Raw genomic sequence first — 16,249 nt, forward strand, 5'->3', positions numbered from 1 at the left:
CACCCCCAGAATAGTTTCATTCCATTGAATAAATAAAATCAATAAAGAGTGTCATGTATGTTTAGGACAGGTTTTGCTACTTAATGAACTTGCTGCAGACTTTCAAAATTGTCTATGAGGGGTAATGAACTTTTCCGTGTTTAAGCCTATAAATTCCTTTCTAAGGACTATTCCAGCTGTAGGCTATACTTCTTTTGGGGGGCGGGGGGAATGGAGTCTCGCTCTGTCGCCCAGGCTGGAGTGCAGTGGTGCGATCTCGACTCACTGCAACCTCGCCTCCCGGGTTCAAGCCATTCTCCTGCCTCAGCTTCCCCAGTAGCTGGAACTACAGGCGTGCGCCACNAATAAAGGGGGTTTCACCATGTTGGCCAGGATGGTCTCAATCTCCTGACCTCAGGTGATCCACCCACCTTAGCCTCCCAAAGTGCTGGTATTACAGGCATGAGTCACTGCACCCAGACTGTAGGCTGTATTTTAATGTGTGTTATTCAGACCTAAATATTTTCTTTTTTTATTTATTTATATTTTTGAGACGGAGTTTCACTCTTGTTGCCCAGGCTGGAGTGCAATGGCGCGATCTCGGCTCACCGCAACCTCCGCCTCCCAGGTTCAAGTGATTCCTCTGCCTCAGCCTCCCGAGTAGCTGGGATTGCAGGGATGCGCCACCACGCCCGGCTAATTTTTTTGTATTTTAGTAGAGATAGGGTTTCTCTGTGTTGGTCAGCCTGGTCTCGAACTTCTGACCTCAGGTGATCTGCCTGCCTCGGCCTTCCAAAGTGCTGGGATTACAGGCATGAGCCACCGCGCCCGGCCCAGACCTAAATATTTTCTAATTTTTATTGTGTGTTTTTTTTTTCTTTGACTGAAGCATAGTGTTTTCCTTAAGTTTTGTCTTCTCAGTAATTTATAATTCATTGCTATGTGATTAAAAAACATGTTCTGGATGATAGCTTTCCTGAATGATTCTGCTGCTCTTGTTGAAACTTGCTTTATGTCTTCATTGTAAATTTTGCAAATGTTCCACGGCTTTATCACAAAAATTTATATTATATATTCCTTTTATTCAAGGTGTCTTGTGTCCATTACATCAAGCATTTTAATTATTATTCAAATAGTTGACAGTCTTAGCCATTTTCTGTCTGGTATGTAAGTGAATGAGAAAGAAAGAGACAGTGAAAATCAGTGTTACCCTCCATGTGGATTCATTCTCTGTCTCTGTGTTGTTTTTAAATTCTTTAATTCGAAGGTATGTTATTCGATGTATGTGGGCTCAGCATTTCTACATCTTTTTTTAATGTCCCTTATCTCTAACAAAACTTATGTTTTACCTTAGAGTCCATTTGTCTGATAGCAGTGTAGCTACACCCAGCTTTCATTTAGTTATTATGTGATTAATAGGACTCCGTTTTCAGTTTTACTGTGTCATTGTGTGTAGTTCTTTTGTACATAATTGGATTTTAATCCTAGTATCATTTTTTAACTGAGGAGTTTAATCTGTTTACACTTATTTTGATTACTAACTCATTTGTATAGGAAACACTATTTCTGCTGAAACATGAGGTGATTCACAATTTTCCCAATAACGTTTAAAACAGTTTGTTGGCCCATTTGGGCCGGGCGCGGTGGCTCAAGCCTGTAATCCCAGCACTTTGGGAGGCCGAGACGGGCGGATCACGAGGTCAGGAGATCGTAGACCACCCTGGCTAACACGGTGAAACCCCGTCTCTACTAAAATACAAAAAACTAGCCGGGCGAGGTGGCGGCGCCTGTAGTCCCAGCTACTCGGGAGGCTGAGGCAGGAGAATGGCGTGAACCCGGGAGGCGGAGCTTGCAGTGAGCTGAGATCTGGCCACTGCACTCCAGCCTGGGCGGCAGAGCGAGACTCCGTCTCAAAAAAAACAAAAACAAAAAAAAACAGTTTGTTGGCCCATTTGATATGTAAACTTAAAGAGTAAATAGCCAAAAATAATGTTATTTGATTTATTAATTTAATTGCACATGTATATTTAAAATGTCATTGCGCAAATAATATATTCAACAGTACTGCTGTTTCCTTTGCCTAGGCATCTGGGATACCATTAGAAGCACTGAAAAATGTGTGTTTAAAGTCTGTCATTTTCACTTCTGTCTGAATACCTGGATGCGTAACTTTTTGAATCTGTGTATGCTGCTGTCCCTCAAAAGGTTACCCAACTCTCATTCAGTATTTGTGATTCTACGCTTGACCCCTTTCAGGGTTGCTTTTTGTTGTGGTCTTTAAAAAGCCTTGCTTACTTGGTGGTATAGTGTTTCACTGGGAAGTCCCTCTCCCAGGAATATGTATTATGTGTGGGAAATAAGTACAATATCTGTGTCAAATTATTTTCTCTCTCTTTAAAAAAACAAAAAACAAAAAACTGATTTCTTCAAAACACCTAAAGGTAGCATCATTAAAGATCATTCTGGTTGAAGTTGTAACTAATTAGCAGTGGGTACAACTGCATATAATAGGAAACCCAAACTTAGATGGCTCAGGCAAAGTACAAGTTTATTTGCCCTCACAAGTGTGGAGCGAGGTAGCTAGCGCCACAGATGATCAGGGACCCAGGTTTCCATCCTGGTGCTCTGCCCTTGAGATGTGTGGTCACCTTAAGGGAAGATGGCGGGCAGACAGGCAGAAAAGAGGCTTCTTCTGGCCTTGTCAGCCTGGTTACCTCAACACTGGCCACACCTCGTTGCAGGAGCAGCTGACAGACATGGTCTTTTGTTCCAGGGCAGTGGCGTTAATTATTTCGTTTCTTCTTTTTTTTTTTTCTTCCCTTGCCTTTAGTCTGCTTGATCAGGTTTTCTTGATTAGACTTCCCTTATTCTTTTCTTCTCCTCATGTTTCACGTAAGTAATTCCTGTCCAATTTTTTTTGTTTTTTGAGACAGAGTCTCACTCTGTTGCCCAGGCTGGAATGCAGTGGCACCATCTCGGCTCACTGCAGCCTCTCTCTCCTGGATTCAGGAGATTCTCCTGCCTCTGCCTCTGGAGTAGCGCGGATTACATGCATGCACCAGCACGCCCAGCTAATATTGTTTGTATTTTTAGTAGAGACAGGGTTTCACCATGTTGGCCAGACTGGTCTCGGACTGCTGACCTCAAATGATCTCCCCCCCACTTTGGCCTCCCAAAGTGCTGGGTTTGCAGGCATGAGCCACCTTGCCCCAAATGTTACAATCTTCCTCTGTCCTTACTGAGCAGTACAGGGACTTACTAGACTCCTTCTGCTTCAGTTGTTCCCCATCCCCACTCCCCCTTTCTTGATGTCCTGGTCTGATATTTGACTTCCACTTACTTTATATCCTCCAGGATTATTATAGGAGAATCACCTTCTTTACCTATTTACCAGTTTCTTACTGCCAATCCTTAGGTATTTCTTTCTTTATCTGTGCAGCTTCTTCGGGCTTAAAATTCCTTTTTCTAAAATATATTCTCTAGTAGATTGTTATGTGGAGGTTCAGAGAGGGTAACCTGTATCTCCTAATGAGAAGCGTTTTTATTTTCCCTCCTTGGATGACAGTTAGTGGATAACAAGTTCTGAGTGGATCATGATTTGCCCTGCGGCCCTTGGAGGATTTCATCATGGCCTGGCCTCTGAAGAGACTGTCAGTCTAATTGTTGTGCATCTTCTGTTTTTCTAGTGGCTTTCACAATTCTTTTTCTCTGTAAAATTCTACAGTTTCACTGTCATGTGTCTTGTTGTAATTTATTCATATTTATCCTACTTGGGATTCATTTTTCTACTTCAGTCTGTGGATCTGTCTCCCATGAATTCTGGGACATTTTTAGCTGTTACCTGTTCAAACATTGTCTCTCACTTTTTTCCTCCAGTTTTTCCTGGTAGAACTCATGCGCAGTGTACTTTTAACCTTCATATCCTGCATGTTCAGTATGTACTCTTTCATATTTTTGTATCTCTTGGTAATCTCAGCTCTGTCTTTCGTTTTTCTGCTGTGTCTGATGGGGTATTTAATCTATCTTTTGGATTTCTAATTTTATTGACTCTTAGATTTTATTTCCGGAAGTTATATTTGACTATTTAGCAAGTTAACCTGTCCTTTTTTTTTTTTTCGAGATGGAATTTCATTCTTGTTGCCCAGGCTGGAGTGCAATGGCACAATCTCGACTCACTGCAACCTCCGCCTCCTGGGTTCAAGCGATTCTCCTGCTTTAGCCTTCTGAGTAGCTGGCATTACAGGCGTGCGCCACCATGCCTAGCTGATTTTTTTGTATTATTAGTGGAGATGGGGTTTCACCATGTTGGTCAGGCTAGTCTTGAACTCCTGACCCCAGGTAATCTGCCCGCCTCGGCCTCCCAAAGTGCTGGGATGACAGACGTGAGCCACTGTGCCCAACCCAGCCTGTCGTTTTCTTAGTAGCTTTTTAACCTTTCCTTGTACTTATGCTCTTGGGCCTCAGCACTTTCTAGCGTCCAGCGTCTCGCGTTCTTGGGTGGCAGCCCTTCTGCATGTATTGTATGTTGACTGTCACTCATGGTGGGGTTGTGGTTTTTGATTGGGAAAGTTGTTTTCTCTCTCTTGAGTCCTCTCCGGTCTTGATTGTGGAGATGTCTTTCTGGTTGGTTTTACTTGATTCTGCAGCGTACCCTATAAGATTTTAGGTTCCAGGATTTCTGTATCAGGTGCCCGTTTTGACCTGTTCCTGCTAGGCTGCATGGGGCACAGGTCTGAGACTTCCATTTCTCACTGGAAACTTTGTTCCTTCCCTCCTCCAAGTGCTGGACAGAAATAGCATCCCTGCATCACATCATGCTGCCTCCTGATAGCTTTTGAGCCGTGGTGAGGGGTTTTGGATGTACTTGTTCTTAATCATTTGTTTTCTGTGTATTACAGTTTTTGTAGAATGGTCTCAGTGTTTACAACACCTTTGGTACAGGGGTGGTCTACCTAGCTGTTTGTTTGTTTGTTTTTTAAAATCTTTTTGTGACTGCCAATTCCCGACTGTGGAATCAGGGAGGACTTAGAAAACTTAAGGAAACCCCGAGAAGTAGGAACCTAAATAACATGATAGAATCAGAATCACAGTTGAGGAAGTGAGTGGCACTGGATTTGAAAGAGAAGCCCTTGAAGCCTTAGGGAAGAAGAAAGAAAATATTTGGAGAGTACCTGTTATGAGCCAGGTACTTCCATAATAGCAGTTTCCCTGAGAGGTAGGCTCTCCCCCTACTTTGATGATGAAGAAACTGAGAATCACAGAGGTCAGTGATGGCCGTAATGCAGAGGGGCCTGTCTAACAGACTCTATAACCCCTGTTGTTTTCACTGAGTCTTCTTGCCTTTTTTATGAGTTAGTTAGCTTTCATGAATTTACTTCACGTTGTCATTCTTTCCTTTTCCTGGTTTCCCAGCATCTGTGTTTTCTCAAGGATGACCAATGCTATTAAGAGGTATCGATGAGAATAGTGTGTCTCCATCTTTTCTGGCTACAGTGCATTTTATCGAGCAACCCAGTACGTGGACCAGTACAGATACATAGTCCCATCACTCACCCTGTGCCATGGTTCTGATGTTTTCTTTTCCATTCTATTTTGTTTTACTGTTTCCTCTGGCTAAAATAGGCTGATTATGACCAACTAACTTGGTCTCACAGCCCTTTAACAGTTTGCAACCCATAATTTGAACCCATGATTTTGAAGCATGGCTCATGGCTGGAATATAGATCTGCAGAGGGCTTAACAGAAGTATCCTCAGGAGCCCATGCTCCTGTCCCAGCCGGGCTCATATCCGGCTCCAGTGTACCCACCACCCACATTCGTCCCCGCTCCCCAGGAGTGTGGGGATTCCTCTTCAACAGCATTCCAGCGTTAACTTTAGACATTGGAAACATATCCCACTTACTCTTTAGTGGCTTCCTATAGATACCATTTCTTTTTAAGCCACTTTATACGAGATCATAACTCATTCTGCCTATTTTTGCCTTTGATCTTATTTTATATTTTCTTCCTGTTTGGCTTATTCCAGATTTTTCTGACATACTTTATTTGGCAACTTCATTCTTAAGCGAGTTTTAAAAACCAAAGCATTTAAGATTTGCCACTCATTCATCTTGGAATTCTAGCTTATTTTTCTTTTTTTATTTTAGTAGTACAGGTAGTTTATTAAAATAAAATTAATGGAAAATATCTTATTTTAATGTACCATGCTCTAATACTACTTCTTAAAAACAAGAAATCAAAGACCAGTATGCAAATAGGGTAGGATGACAACACTTTGTTGTTGTGCCTGCCACCAAGGTAATATAATAACATGTAACATGAATGTGTAATTGACGTGTACCTCTCTTTATCTCTTCCCTAGCCCTCCAAGCCACAAAATTGTGGTGAATGGAAAAGAATGTATAAATTTCGCCTCATTTAATTTTCTTGGATTGTTGGATAACCCTAGGGTTAAGGTGAGTAGCACATAATGCTGAAGTGGACAGATAACATTACTGATTTAAGAAACTGGACATAAAAGACAAATGCAGGCTGGGCGCGTTGGATCACTTGAGGTCAGGAGTTTAAGATCAGTCTGGCCAACATGGTGAAACCCCATCTCTACCAAAAAAGACAAAAATTAGTCAGGCATGGTGGCACATGCCTGTAGTCCCAGCTACTCGGGAGGCTGAGGTGGGAGAATTTCTTGAACCCAGGAGGTGGAGGTTGCAGTGAGCCGAGATGGTGCCACTGCACTCCAGCCTGGGCAACAGAGCGAGACTCTGTCTCCAAAAAAAGAAAGAAAATCAGAATGTTGGAAAGGGCTAGGCAAGTTTTTCCCATTACTTTTTGTCTGACAAGAGTTGTGAGCTGGACCTACACAGAGAGAGGCAAGAGTGTCTTGTGTGGCTCAGTGTTGGGCAACAACCACAGAACTGAACAGGCCAGACCTGGAGAATAGCTGGAGAAGGGTCTAGGAAATCACTCTTTCTCCTACTGGGATTGTGGGCTAACAGGCATTTTCCAGGAGACTTGGCCCACAAATTCAGAAAAGTTAACCAGGTTTTGAGAATCAGGCTAGTATAACTTTTCCATGTTTTAAGTCATATACTCAGTCTTTACATCTGTCTTTATATTCTGTTAGAGTCGTCGTAGTTCTAAGAAAGGAAGAAAAGTGGAGGAGGGTGGAAGGAGCTCTGTGGGTTAAAAAATAGGAAATGTTAGTTTTGAACTCTTAAAGATAAATTATTAAAGTATAATTATTTTATTTCAATAAAGGCAGCAGCTTTAGCATCTTTAAAGAAGTATGGTGTGGGGACCTGTGGACCCAGAGGATTTTATGGCACATTTGGTAAGTTTTTGTTGTGTTCTCTTTCAGACTACTACTTTCAATAGTCAAGATTCGATTTTAGGCCAGGCACGGTGGTTCACACCTGTAGTCTCAGCACTTTGGAGAGGCTGAGGTGGGAGGATTGTTTGAGCCCAGGAATTTGAGACCAGCATGGACAATATAGGGAGACCCTGTCTCTACAAAAAATAATAAAATTAGCCGGGCATGGTGGGCTCATCCTCGTGTGCATGTGTGGGGTTTGCAGTGTGGGGAAATGAGGGCAGAGCAGCAGTACTCTTTATGCAGGGGAGATGGCCTCATACTTCTGCCCACAGTCCATTGATGAGAGCAGAACCCCTGCCATGACTAGCCATGCAGGGGGCTGAGAAACAGCTCTAGGAAGAAAGTGGAGAGCAGATTGCCTGGGGTGGAGGGAGGGGGGATAAAGTGTAGGTTTTTTCTTTCTAGAATGAAGATGAAGGATCATTGATTTCCTTGTGTATGGATAACCCAGAAACAGGCCAATTAAATATTTAATGAGTAGATGATTTCAAATACAGTGAATTCCCTGGGAGTCATCAAAAAAGACTCTGGCATTTTATGGTTGTTTTTATTAAGTGTATATTCTTTGCTCCTGAAAATGTTATTAAATAATTGTTCAAGCCAGGCATGGTGGCTCATGCCTGTAATCCCAGCACTTTGGAAGACTTAGGCGGGTGGATCACCTGAGGTCAGGAGTTCAAAACCAGCCTGGTTGGCTGGGCGCGGTGGCTCAAGCCTGTAATCCCAGCACTTTGGGAGGCCGAGACGGGCTGATCACGAGGTCAGGAGATCGAGACCATCCTGGCTAACATGGTGAAACCTCGTCTCTACTAAAAATACAAAAACTAGCCGGGCGAGGTGGCGGGCGCCTGTAGTCCCAGCTACTAGGGAGGCTGAGGCAGGAGAATGGCTTAAACCCAGGAGGCGGAGCTTGCAGTGAGCTGAGATCCGGCCACTGCACTCCAGTCCGGGCGACAGAGCGAGACTCCGCCTCAAAAAAAAAAAACCAGCCTGGCTAACATGGTGAAACCTCGTCTCTACTAAAAATACAAAAATCAGCCGGGCATGGTGGTGGGTATGTGTAATCCCAGCTACTTGGGAGGCTGAGGTGGGAGAATCACTTCAACCTGGGAGGCAGAGGTTACAGTGAGCCAAGATCACGCCAGTACACTCCAGCCTGGGCAACAGAGCGAGACTCTGTCTCTGAATAAGTAAATACATAAATAAAATTGTTGAGATGAATTTTTTGCTGGAAATAACATTTTGGCTTATAAAATGTCACAGTGTGGGGAAAGCAGAGCAAGGGAAATNCATGGTGAAACCTCGTCTCTACTAAAAATACAAAAATCAGCCGGGCATGGTGGTGGGTATGTGTAATCCCAGCTACTTGGGAGGCTGAGGTGGGAGAATCACTTCAACCTGGGAGGCAGAGGTTACAGTGAGCCAAGATCACGCCAGTACACTCCAGCCTGGGCAACAGAGCGAGACTCTGTCTCTGAATAAGTAAATACATAAATAAAATTGTTGAGATGAATTTTTTGCTGGAAATAACATTTTGGCTTATAAAATGTCACAGTGTGGGGAAAGCAGAGCAAGGGAAATATCTTCCATCTTCTATCCTTATTTCCATTTCTGGATCTTTTTGTGGTTTTTTACTTGAACAGTTAAGTTTTTTACTTTTGTGATTTTTTTACGTAAGGGAGCACCTTACGTTATCCCTAAGCTAGTTTGGTGATTACATTATTTGTCTTGGAAACAGATGAGGCAAATTAGTGTCCAGGAATCCTACAGCTGGAAGTGATCTTTAAAATTTTTAGTTCTAACCCTAAAATTAGAAACTGGCCAGGTTTAGTGGCTCATGCCTGTAATCCTAACACTTTGGGAGGCCGAGAAAGGAGGATTGCTTGAGCCTAGGCATTTGAGACTAGCCTGGGCAACGTAGCGAGACCCTGTGTTTTCAAAAAATAAAAATAAACTGGGCACTAGTGTGCACCTGTAGTCCGAGCCACACGGGAGGCTGAGGCAGGAGGATCCCTTGATCCCAGGAGGTTGAGGCTCTAATGAGCTGTGTTCATACCACTGCAGTTCAGCCTGGATGACAGAGTGAGGCCATCTCAAAAATAATAATAATAATAATAATAATAATAATAATAATAATATAAGCCACGTATCCTGACTTCCATTCTTGATGGCAAGTTCGAAGAAATGAGCTCGTATCAGAGCTTCCCACTTTCCTCCAGTCTAATACAAACAGGAGTTGTTTGCTTGGTTTTTAATTGGTAGAGAATTATTTTCTTGGCAGGTATTAGAAAACTAGAAAAGTCACATTTTATGGGGTTGTCAGTTGTAATCTGATGAAGGCTTTCTGTGACTGCCTGCTGAGGTAAAGGAATTGTTTCTTAAATGCCTCTCTTTCTAGTGGGTTTTATTGCATGTGTAACCTTGGCCCTGCTTGAGTCTTGATCTGGACAAACGAGAGATTTATTGACAAGTCCAATTGTGAAAGTTTCAAATCTTCAAGTTTTCTGAAAGCTGTGAAATATATTGTTAAAATATCCCAGTCACCTTTCCCTTTGGATCACCTGCATAATAGCATGCTAGATATTTCCAAACATGGGATCTTTAGATTAATGGTTTTTTAATTAATTTTCTTGATTGGGTAATTCAATACATGATAGAAACTTCACAAAGTGTACAAAGATAGACATGAGTAATCTCCTAACCTCAGGTCCTATTTTCCTCACTGCCATCCTACCACCTAAAGAAGACAAGCTACTATCAGTAGTTTCTTATTAATTCTTCCAGAGACCTTTTATCAGCATATGTGAACCACTTCCACATATTTATTTTTTTCTCCTATTCTTAGAAAAATGCTCACATACCATACACATTGTTCTGTACCTTGCTGTTGAAGTGAGTGTGTTTTAAATTTAAACTGGGTTTTATCCTTCAGATGTCTAACGGCAGTCAGAGGCAATGAACGCACAAGCGTAGATCCTTTGTAAGCCACTTTATTGGTCACTTTAGGGTAGGAATCATCCTTATCCTAAAGCTATAGGTGCAGGTTCAGACAGACTGTGGCTTCTGGACAAAGGTTGCAAGATAATTTGCAGTGGGACTGTTTTCAAACAAGACACCAAATCTACAACTTAAAGTAACGTGTAATGTTTTCTGAGTGCATTGTCCTTCAGGTAAACATGGATTTATTCATTCTTAACAGTTGCCCATGTTTACTTGTCATCTTTTTTCCTTTCTTTAAATATATATATTGCCCATATTTGTACTTTTTGAATTTTCCGACAGGATTTTTTTCTGTGTCTTTTCTTATTCTGGAAGTAATAACTTGAATTATTATAGCTTTATTAAAATGCTTTGAAGTTTTAGCATTAGTTACAATTGGAGAAGCTGCATGAAGTCACCTAAGGCTAAATTGTATGTCTAAAATACTGTATACATTTAAATTATTCTAAATACGTAGGGGATGTTTGCCTTTTGCACCGAGCAATAACGCAGACATGAAGCGCTGTTTCTCTTGTTTACAATTGCTTATGTATTCTTGAAGAGTTGAATTTGAAGTGTAGGATAGCTTTCCCTGGACTCCCACATGATTGCTTTTAATATTATCTTTCCTGCCCTCCAACGCAGCGCAACTAGTTTCAAAGCACACCCCTTGTAGCTTTCTTCCCAACTCATGAAATAGTGAATGTGAATCACTTTTAAGAGTCAATTTCCTTATTAAACATTCTCTCTTGTTTACTATTTCATGGTAACATATCTGTTAAATGATTAATTCAGAAAAAGTAATGGAGCAATGACTGGATTAAGATTCATCTAGTTTTTTAAGGCTAAACATTCCCCTACCTCCTCAAGGCCAGGCTAGTAGAACTCAGCAAGTTATTAGAACAGTTGCCTTAGGACCATGTGAACTAGATTTCTTCCCACCGACTGATGTGTATTTTAGAACTCAGCAAGTGGTTTCATTGAGTCATGGAACCTTCCTTTCCTCTAAGGCCAGTGGGATCCCGTTGTACTTAGGATAGTGTCTGTTGGTAAATTTTTTGTTTGTTTCTTTCTTTGTTTTTAGTACATTTAGGTCTTATTCACATGTGATTTATCCCTGGTTCCCTGGGGTCTGTTTTGCATATGTAATGATTCATTGTCTTAAACTAGGTCAAAAAACAATTGGGTGGCAAGGTTTCATTATGAGAGATAATAGCATTTAATTGTGTTCTAGAGCCAGTCTAGAGTAAAAGTTGTTCATTTCAGTAGTTTATAAAAATATTTGCCTTCTTTGTTTTAGAACAGTCAACTAATCCATGACTACCCTTTTCAGTAGGAAGAACATTTGTGTTATGTGCGTGCCTAATTGAAGAGACAATCTGAAACAGGCTAAGTGTGAGCAACAAGGCTGTTTATTCACCCACGTGCGAGCGAGCTGAGTCTGAAAAGGGAGTCAGCAGAGGGTGGTGGGATTGGAGATGGTTTTATAGATTAGGGGTAGGCAGTGGAAAGTTACAGTTAGGGGCCAGTTTTTGCAGGTAGGGGAAGAATGTCACAAGGTACGTTATCACGAGGTTACAGAGCACAGTGTCACGAGGTTGACTGATCACTTAGGGTAGAGCCTGTTACAGTGGTAGAATGCCACAAGGTTGGCTAATCAGCTAAGACAGGTACTAGCCGTTTTCCTTTTGTGGTTTGCCTGTTGTCCCAGACTTTCTGGCTGCAGGAGACCTTCTGGATGTGTATGTATGGGTCACAGGGGTCACAATGGCTTGACTGTGGCACAGCCTGCTCTCAGGGGACCTTACATTCCTGTCCTTTTATCTTAACAATGAAAAATTAAAATGGGAAAGAGTAGTGAAGTGTTGGGGTGGTGAAAAGTTTTGGGGTGGTATGGAGAGATGATGGGCGATGTTTCTCAGGGCTTCTTCAAGCAGGATTGGGGCAGCGTGGGAAGCTGAAGTGGGAGAGATTAAACAGAAGAAAGATCTTGGGGTAAAGGATGATATTGTGGGTTTGTTAGAAGGAGCATTTGTCGTATGAACTGATTAGTGATAGCTTGGATGCGATTTTGTGTGAACTGAGAGATGAGTTGTAAAAGACAAGGTCCAAACAGGAGGAGGAGAAGGATGAGCGCGGAGGGGCCTGTCAGTGGGAGGAGCCGTGAGCTAAGCCAGAGAATGGCGGGGTAGGTCCAGTGAAACTATTTGCTTGATTATCGAGCTTTTGGGCTCGCTGTGTCACCCCACAATATCACCCCTTACCCCAAGATCTTTCTTCTGTTTAATCTCTCCCACTTCAGCTTCCCACGCTGCCCCTAAACCTGCTCGAAGAAGCCCTGAGAAACTTCGCCCATCATCTCTCCATACCACCACACAAATTTTAAGTTTTTTGATGTTGTCATATACAAGGCCTGATTGATTTAAGTAAAAGCAGCGCTCTTCATTTAAGAATAGGCAGAATCCTCCTTTTTCAGCAATAAGCAGATCGAGGCCTCGGCGATTTTGGAGGACAACTGCGGCTAAAGAATCCACCTGGGCTTGGAGAACAGAGAGTGTTTGAATTATATGGGTAAGACTAGCAGATAAGTCACTGGAAACACTGTGAAATGTGATGATGGAAGTTGTAAGGCCTGCTACTCCTGTTCCAATTGCAGCAGTTGAAACTCCCAGTCCTATAATCAGGGGAATTAATGGGATGACCCTTTTTTGTCGTGTTGGAGTTATGAGGGGAACGGGGAGTTGTTTGCTTCCGTTTGCAAACTGGATTTTGGGAGTAAGGAAGACTAAAGTGCAGGTGCCTGTCCAGTTGGCAGGGAGGCACATGTAGATGGAAGAGCCACAGAGAAAAAAGTTCTTGAGGCAGGCAGACTGGAAGTGCAGGGTAAAAAGATGAGTGTGTTCTGGAAGCGGGGTCCTGCACCCAGACCCCTAGGGATCCAGCAAGGGCAACAGCTGTTAGAGGTTGTAGTGGGGTTTGGTAGGGTAACTGTGTAGAGGGAGAGGTTCTGTTTCCATGGTGTAAAGGAAAGTGCTTGGTATCTGCAAGTAGCCATTCACTGTTATTTATGAGATTAGGTGTAAGCAGGCAGGAAGGTCTTGGAGGGGAATCTATTGAACAAGGGGAGGGTAGCCAAGGATGAAACAAGAGGCAGGGTAAGTGCCTTCCTAGACAAAAGTTGCTACTGATGTTTTTAAGACTGTTAGTGATGAGGGAGGGATTTTCTGTAATACAAAGTTGGAATGCTCAAATATTTTGGTTAATGTGGGTGGCAGGGCCTTGGAGGTGAAGAGTAAAGGAACATAAGGAAGACAGGAGGTAACCTAAGGTAATTCTAGTAGGTAATTGTCGGGAGACACGTAAGGGAGCAGCAGTGGGGATAGTTGTTTGTGTAGAGGGGTCCAAGAACGGGGGGTATGGAATTGAGGGAGATAGATTTCATAGGTAGGTACGGAGGAGAGCAGCAGCTTGTTGGTATGAGATATCAGGGGAGTTTTTGCTGTATTTTTCTAGGAAGTAAAGAAGTTGTTTGGGAGGGTAAAGGTATTGGCCATTGAAAGAGGTTCGGAGGTGTAGGGAGATGGGGGAGGTTGCCCAGTCGGCTGGCAGGGCAGGGACAGCTGTGTAGTAGGAGGAAGAGAGGGAAATGCATAGCCAGCAATCTCTGGCTAAGGAAGGATTGGAGATGGTGAGGAGGGAGTGGACGAGGTTGATGGTATACTGGAGATAATTAGGGAGGGGTAGAGGGTGGCAAGGGAACGGGAGTGAGACAAAGAGTAAGTAGAAAAGAAAAGAAGCCGGGTGCGGTGGCTCAAGCCTGTAATCCCAGCACTTTGGGAGGCCGAGACGGGTGGATCACAAGGTCAGGAGATCGAGACCCATCCGGCTAACACGGTGAAACCCCGTCTCTACTAAAAAATACAAAAAAAATTAGCCGGGCGAGGTGGTGGGCGCCTGTAGTCCCAGCTACTCGAGAGGCTGAGGCAGGAGAATGGCGTGAACCCAGGAGGCAGAGCTTGCAGTGAGCTGAGATCCGGCCACTGCACTCCAGTCTGGGCAACAGAGCGAGACTCCGTCTCAAAAGAAAAGAAAAGAACTTCATCGGGATGGAAGAATTGGAGAGTACCTTGCCATAGAAGGTCATCTGTCCATTCCGAGAGAGTTAAGGGTGGCAGCTTGAGGGTGACACCATGAGATATCAGCTACAATGGTCTGGAGGAAAAGCGTGAACCAGTAGTATAGACAAAAGCAGGGCATTTAGAAGTAGGTGAGAATGGTGACTTGGGGGCATGAGTAGACAGAGTTTAAATAGTGGGGTGACTGTGTAAAGGCCTACTGTAAATAAAAGGTATACAGCGTTATTGTTCTTTTTCAGGAATGCGGGTAAGTTTAAGGGAAGTGGGGGAGAGTACTTGCGACTTCAGGAGGAGGCAGATCGTCTGATGGGCACAGTTTTATCCTGGAGCGATGAACTCAGTGGGGAGGGTTCTGCAAACAGACTGTGGTTGGGGTGTTATAGACGACCAGGTAAGGTCCTGTCCACCGAGGTTGTAGAGTTTGAGGGGTTAGGTTCTTAACAAGAACTGACCGTCTGGCTAGGGTGTCTTTATATGGCTGGGTATCTGGAGTAGGTAAAAGGAAATTGGCAGCTTGGTGGATTTCCTGTCTAACTTGTTGAAGGACCAGAAGATAATCACCAAGAGGGTTGGTGTCTGCAATAAGGTTGGGCCCCAGCAGAAAGGTGCAGCCATGTAAGAGTTCAAATGAACTATACCCGGTGGGTTCCCAGGGTGTGGCTCGAATTCGGAGGAGTGCAAGGGGTAGGAGAGTGGTCCAGTTTTTTTTAAGCTGGTGGGTAAGTTTAGCAAGGTGTGTTTTTAAAAGGCCGTTGGCTGTTTCTACTTTTCCAGAGGACTGAGGGTGATATGGGGTGTGAAGATTCTGTTGACTGCCGAGGGCTTGGGAAACTGCTTGAGTGATTTGGCTAATGAAGACTGGCCTGTTATCAGATTATATGAAAGTAGGGAGACCAAACCGGGGGATTATGTCTGTTAGAAGAAGGAAATAACTGCAGTGGCCTTTTCAGACCCCATAGGAAAAGCCTCAACCCATCTGGTGGAGGTATTTGAGTTTCCAGACATGGGGCATATGAGTAGAATCAATTTGCCAATCTTGAACAGGGATAAATCCTCGTGCTTGATGTGTAAGGAAAGGAGGAGGTTTGAGAAGGCCTGGTGGAGGGTAGTAGAGTGGCATATAGCACATTGAGAGGTGATTGTTTTAAGGATGGATTTCCAGGCTGGAAAAGAAATGAGAGGTTCTAAAAGGCGGGTTAAAGGTTTATATCCTACATGCAAGCGGTCATGAAAGGAGGAGAGGATAGAGTAAGCTTGAGAGGCAGGGAGAATGAGCTTTCCATGATGTAAAAACCAGTTTCCTTGAGTGGGAAGTGACTGGTAGGTTAAGGTTTCAGAAGGAGTTTCAGAAGTAGGAGTGATAGATGAGAAGGAGAAATATTGGCCACTGGCAGCAGATACTGGGGAATTTGCTGTTTCTTTGACTGTCTTATTGGCATAGGTGTTGCCTTGGACAATGGGATCAGAGGTTTTTTGGTGTCCTTTGCAGTGGATTACTCTGGCTTTGGCTGGAAGGAAGGCAGCTTTAAGGAGGGCTTTATTAAGGGGGCATTGATAATAGAGGACCCTTGTGTAGTGAGAAAACCTTTCTGCCCAGCTGACAGCATGGTGGTGGAGGATGTGAAGGGCGTATTTAGAGTCGGTATGCATATTAACATGCAGTCCTTTGCCAAGAATTAGGGCATGAGTTAGTGCTATTAATTCAGCTTGTTGAGAGGTTGTAAATGGGGAGAGTGCAGCAGTTTCAGTGATAAGATGAGTGAGACACAATGGCCTATCCAGC

At 43.3% G+C, this 16,249-nt stretch overlaps 1 protein-coding gene across 1 annotated transcript in view; it reads left to right on the forward strand.

Moving 5' to 3' along the window:
* Positions 1-16,249, forward strand: part of SPTLC1 (serine palmitoyltransferase long chain base subunit 1) — an 82,435-nt gene that overhangs the window by 22,285 nt on the left and 43,901 nt on the right. The window contains exons 4-5 of the mRNA XM_017854452.1: positions 6,341-6,434; positions 7,237-7,309. Coding sequence (XP_017709941.1) covers positions 6,341-6,434; positions 7,237-7,309 — 167 coding nt within the window. The remainder of the gene's footprint in view (positions 1-6,340; positions 6,435-7,236; positions 7,310-16,249) is intronic.

This window comes from Rhinopithecus bieti, unplaced genomic scaffold (genome assembly GCF_001698545.2).
Source record: "Rhinopithecus bieti isolate Rb0 unplaced genomic scaffold, ASM169854v2 scaffold_38761, whole genome shotgun sequence".
In the NCBI taxonomy this organism is placed as follows: domain Eukaryota; kingdom Metazoa; phylum Chordata; class Mammalia; order Primates; family Cercopithecidae; genus Rhinopithecus; species Rhinopithecus bieti.